This window comes from Mandrillus leucophaeus, unplaced genomic scaffold (genome assembly GCF_000951045.1).
Source record: "Mandrillus leucophaeus isolate KB7577 unplaced genomic scaffold, Mleu.le_1.0 Scaffold97, whole genome shotgun sequence".
NCBI classification, from domain to species: domain Eukaryota; kingdom Metazoa; phylum Chordata; class Mammalia; order Primates; family Cercopithecidae; genus Mandrillus; species Mandrillus leucophaeus.
Window position 1 is genome coordinate 4,440,890 of NW_012110585.1, and position 5,677 is coordinate 4,446,566.

Consider the following 5,677-nt stretch of genomic DNA (forward strand, 5'->3'; position numbering starts at 1 on the left):
TGTGTGCCTGGTGCATGGTTAGCTCGTTTCTATGCCCAGAATATATCATCGCTTGGGCCTGTGAACTTGTATTAATCCATCGAATTTTATTATTATTATTTTTTGAGATGGAATCTTGCTCTGTTGTCCAGGCTGGAGTGCAGTGGCACAATCTCGGCTCAATGCAACCTCCGTCTCCCAGGTTCAAGCAATTCTCCTGCCTCAGCCTCCCCGAGTAGCTGGGATTACAGGCACCCACCACCAAACCCAGCTGATTTTTGTATTTTTAGTAGAGATGGGGTTTCACCATGTTGACCAGGCTGGTCATGAACCCCTGACCTCAGGTGATCTGCCTACCTCAGCCTCCCAAAGTGTTGTGGTTACTGGCGGGCGTGAGCCACTGTGCCTGGCCTGAATTTGAATTCGAAAGAAGAATGAGTGATTGGGGATGGGAGGGTAGGAAAAATAATAAGGGATGCATTTCATGGCAGTGCTCCCTTTACAAAATGCTTCTGGAATTTTGCCAGTAAATTATCAGAATCTGGTCCTCATTTGCTGCCCATGGCTCACTTACAAGCTCTCAGATCCTTACACACAGATTAGGAGTTTAGTACTTTGAGCCATTCACACATCTTTTTAATGAGACCATGGCTCTTTGGCTTGTGGGGGTTGAAAACGTGTCATATTTTTACAGCAAGACAGAATATTGTGGCAGAACGCAATCCACTGGTATCCTGGCGGACACCCGAAGAAACATACGGCTTTCCGGCTAGTGCAGGTGCGGACTTTGACTCCATCATTCCCAAACATACCTTTTCCTGATGTGGGGAGAGACCACAGAAAAGAAACATCAATCTTCACGAGGCTGGGAGAAATCCTAGGCCTGCCATCACCTCCTGGTGGATGGCTTGTTAGTTGTGATTCACCTCACCTCTGATCACATCTCGGCAAGGCAGATAACGCTCAGGGTAGCCAGAGGCATTGGAGGGGAGATAGGAATTTGGGTTGCTGCATGATCTGTGTGCACAGTGACATCCACTCCCCTCCCCGGTGCCCTGGCAGATCTTGTGGCTGCAGCAGCAGCAGAGCAGGGCAGGAGCAGTCTGCTCGCTGTGCCCCTAACCTGCTGGCCCATCTGATACTGGTGTCCTGTTGCTGGGCTTATAGTTAGAGGGTTTTTAAAGCATCTCAATCTTTGGGAACCCCCACTTTTATGTTCAGACCCACAGCCACTGTTTTACCTGAAGGCAGTAGGATCACCAGGAGGAGGAGTAACGCAGAAAGATGGAGGTTCATGGCCGAAGAGGGCACAGAGCTGAAACTCCCAGTCGTGGCTGCCTGAGAGGCTCCTTTATAGAGCTGGGCTGGGCTGGGTGGGGCTGGACGCTGGCCTCACTCTTCCTGGAGGGGCAGACTGAGGAGATCACAGGGTTCTGCAGAATTCGAGGGAGAAAAGGCCCTGGGCCATTCAGTGCTACCTCCTTTTCTACAAACCGCAGGAAAAGAAGAGACTCAGCTAAGGCTGTCGTGTTTCCTGACAGCAGCACGGGAGAAAAGACCAGGATCCCCATGCCTAGGCCTGAACACTTTCCCTCTCCCTTCAAGTGTACTTTGATAGAAACATGACAGTGAAAACGTCTGCTCTGTCTCTTCTTTCCTCTGGGGCGCCACGGAAAGCTCGGGAGCACAGAGAAAGGGGGTTACAAAACACAGGCTTAATTTAAGCCTGGAAAGGCAGTTCCAAGACACAGAGGCTCTCAAGGTGTCAACCACTGGTCTGACCAGGAGAAGGGGCTCAGAACCAGTGGAGAAGGGACAGCTTCCTTGTCTGGTGGCTGACTTATTTACCTGGCTGAAGGCAGATACTGCGAAAAACAAAAAAGTCCTGGAAAAGTTCGCGGATGGACTTTGTTTTCCAAATGACTGGTATGAAATGTTGGCTAGGATTAGGGGACTTCGAAGCTTCTAGGAGAGATTTCTTTTTTGGAGTTGAGGAGTTGAAACTCCCCCTTAGAAGAGTTGGTTCAGTGCTGTGTTCAAGGTTGGACGCACGGTGTCCAGAGAGGAGCCAGACAGGGCTTGTCTGGAGTGACAAGAGACTCAGCCCTGGGGAAGGGCCCTTGGGCCTGTCTCTCTTGGGGTAATGAGGGATGTCTCAGAGTGAAGATGACACTAACTTTGGTTTTGTTCTGACCCTTAAGGCAGGCTTGTACCCAGGCAGCCCACGACCACAGGGCTCTGAGTGTGTAGCGTGGCAGTAGAGCATGGCGTTACTGGCTATGCTCTGCTTTGCAGGCTTACACGCTGAGACGCATTACGTAGCATCTCAGCCTCAAGATCTGCTTCTCAAAAAGTGCATTGGAAGCTTTTGCATGTGTTTTCTTTTTGAGGATGAAATGAGATACAGCTTATAAAATGCTTTGCATGCACACTGCCATACAGTAGGTACCCAATATTATTACTATTATTAATTTTTTTTTGAGACAGAGTCTCGCTCATCACCCAGGCTGGAGTGCAGTGGCCCAAACTCGGCTTACTGCAACCTCCTCCTCCTGGGTTCTAACGATTCTCCTGCCTCAGCCTCCGAAGTAGCTGGGACTACAGGTGCCCGTCACCACACCTGGCTAATTTTTGTATTTTTAGTAGAGATGGGGTTTTGCCATGTTGGCCAGGCTGGTCTGGAACTCCTGACCTCAGAGGATCCACTTGCCTCGGCCTCCCAAAGTGCTGGGATTACAGGCATGAGCCACCCCACCCGGCCAATACAGTAAGCACACATAGTCTTAATTTTCTGGTTCTTGCTTACTAATCTTTCCCTACTCCTAGGTTATAAAACTATTTCCTATATTATCTTTCTTTTTTCTTTATTATTTTTCTTTCTCATTTAGCTCTATAACCACCTGTGATGATTTCTGTGTATGGTGTAAATTAGTTTATTTTTCCCCCTATGGAAAACCAATTGTTTCAAGACCAAAAATTATTGAAAAGATTGTTGTTTCTCTACTGTTTAGCTGTGCCACCTTTGTTTTAAATCAGGCTCCACATATGCATGAGTCTGATGCTGGAAAACATCATCTGCTCTATTGTTCTATTTGTCTATATTTGCACTAACGCCATGCTGCCTTACTGCTATAGCTTTATAATAAGTTAATAAGCTTTTAAATAAGATCTATCTATCTATCTATCTATCTATCTATCTATCTATCTATCATCTATCTATCTATCTGTCTGTCTGTCTGTCTATCTATCTATCTGTCTGTCTGTCTGTCTGTCTATCTATCTATCTATCTATCTATCTATCTATCTATCATCTATCTATCTATCTATCTATCTATCTATCTATCTATCTATCTATCCATCCATCCATCCTTCTATCTATTTATGAGTCTGTCTCCATCAGAGCCAAATCTTCCCACTTACCTTTTTTTTGTGGGTGAGTGTCTTGGCTATTTTTGTTTTTTTCTTTCATTTCCATACAGATTTTAGAATCAGATGGTCAAGTTTCCCCAAACAACAGTTCATTATGCTGTTAGTCTTGATTTTTCTCTTTTGTGATGTACAACCTCCTGAATGCCTGTGGGTTGTATTTGTGGACTGAACACATCTTGTATTCATGTGGTAATGAACACTTTACACGAAATGAAGTTGGAAAAGATTCTACTTCCTAGAGAACAGTGAAAATCCCAAAGACCTGTCTCCCTATCCTATGAATCCCAGAAGATACCAGTGGGTACACAGAGCTCCTATACCTTAACTTCCCTGGTTAATCTCTTGGGCTTAGGGAGCCTGGAAGTGGAGAGGGGTAGTGTCCGGGGCTCTGACCAAGAGCTCCAAGTTTCATAACAGAGCGTAGTAACACAAGGCAGATGATTTAAAGATGACTCACTGCATTTTCCTAGACAATCCTTTTAGAGGATCTTTGTCCTCATACCCAGCCCATTCCTAGAGAGTTCTTGAAGATGCCAACCTTACTGAAGGTCAGGGATACATTCCCATGGCCCTGCTTAACTCACGCCTGTCCCTTTAGGTGGAATCACTTATGTCAAAAGGAAGATCAGAGTCAGTGCAAGGAGGTAGCATCTCATGTCTGATGAGGGGATCCCAGAGCCTATAATTTCCAGAAGGAGGTGGGGACACCTCTCCCATTGATCTGGGGGGTCATTGGGGCTGTAGTGTGGCTTTACTTTGCCATATAGAACTGATGGGAGAACCAAGGTGAAGGTTAGAAGTTAGAAGGTGAGAGTAAGAATGACTTCCTATATTGCTTCCCACTACTTAAAAACTGGGGGATTTCAACCCAGAAGAATAAAGGGCCTGAACATAACATTCCTCTGGTTCTTCAGGCTACTGGCAAAGCTGGACTTAAATTCTGGCCCTTCTGAGGCTTGCTTCAGGTATCTCCACTCATTCACCACGTTCCTCTAACTGTATATTGGGATAGGGCTTAGAGTGAGGGTTAAAGCTCCGAGAGATGACTTCAGACCAAAACCCAAGCCCAAACCCGAGCAGGAAGAGTCTGTCTGGTTTCATATACCAGTTACTTAGACATGAAATTAATAAAGAAATTACTTTCTGCACCTGGGAAAGTTCAGAGAGAAAAATAAGATCTGGTTGTCCCAAGTGATCAAGAAACGCACCTGCCTGGAAGGGACTGTGTAACCAGGTGAATCAATTTATTACCTTTAGTAGGATTTGATTGCGTTTGATTCTTGGTGCATGCAGCAGTGTAGTCTCTGCATGATTTCTTTGGCTGTGAATAGTATCAGTGGTATCTGTAATTCCTCAGTGGCTTGGCTGCAATTGCTAATGGAAGCTATGGTGAGGCTTTGCAGGGGGTAGGGATGCCATGTTGGCCAGTCTTCAAGCCCTGGTTGTGGCAATGATGGACCAAGCATACCTGACCTTGGGTCACTGGGTGGTGTATGTGGGCACCAATGTTAGCAGGTCCAGGTGGTACAACTCCAGGCAGATTTCTTGGTACTGGCAGTGACAGTGGAGGGCTGGATGGGTGGGTAGGTTCTCAGGTCCCTGGGCAGCATGAATGGGGTAAGTGAGGGTGGCAGTGGTGCAGGATAACACTCAGGCTCCCAGGTGCACTTGCTAATGTTAGTGGTGGCTATGATGGGCTTGGCAGGCTAGTCTCTAGGCTCCTAGTTAACACATGTGAGTGGCTGTGGTTGATGTTGTTGGCAGCAGGCTAGGTGGGCCCATCTTCAGGTCCCTAGGAGGAGTGCACAAGGACCAGAGATGGTGGAAAGGATCGGGTAATTCCCAGTCCTCAGATGGGGTGCTCAGTATCTGGGGGCATGATGTCAAGGCCTTGGTGGTGTGCAGAAGTGTAGGCTGCAGTAGGTGGGGCTGAGCGATCTATGGTGGTGAGAGAACAGCCTGACCTCAGAGATTGTGCTAGAGCACAGCAATTCTGCTGCTGGTATGGGTATGGTTAGTCTCAACAGTCCCTTGCAAGGAGCTATCAGGCTCTGGGAGTTCACACTTCATTTCCAGCAGTAGCAGTAGCTGCCATGGTGTGTATGGGGAGGGAGCCTGTACTCAGAACAGACACAAAAGCACAGAGGATGTGCTTCTGATAGGGATGAGGCTGGTGATCACAGCCCTAAGCAGAAAATTCGCAGGCTCTGAGTAGTGCTTGCTTCAGCTCCTGGCTGCAATGTTGTTCAGAGCAGTGGAGGGATCCTGC

General features: G+C 47.1%; 1 protein-coding gene across 1 annotated transcript; it reads right to left on the reverse strand.

Annotated features, from left to right (window-relative positions):
- Window positions 1-615: 615 nt before the first annotated feature.
- DEFB136 (defensin, beta 136) lies at window positions 616-1,275 on the reverse strand. Its single transcript, XM_011970760.1, has 2 exons — window positions 1,221-1,275; window positions 616-797 (listed from the first exon to the last, which is right to left on the reverse strand). The coding sequence occupies exons 1-2, from the start codon at window positions 1,273-1,275 to the stop codon at window positions 616-618; spliced, it is 237 nt and encodes a 78-aa protein (XP_011826150.1).
- Between the last annotated feature and the right edge of the window lie 4,402 nt (window positions 1,276-5,677).

Excerpts from the sequence above, each read along its gene's own strand:
- DEFB136 (XM_011970760.1), bottom strand. The coding sequence starts at position 1,275 with ATGAACCTCCATCTTTCTGCGTTACTCCTCCTCCTGGTGATCCTACTG. Across the intron at positions 798-1,220 it reads GGTGATCCTACTGCCTTCAG|GAAAAGGTATGTTTGGGAAT; the intron begins GTAAAACAGTGG and ends TCCCCACATCAG.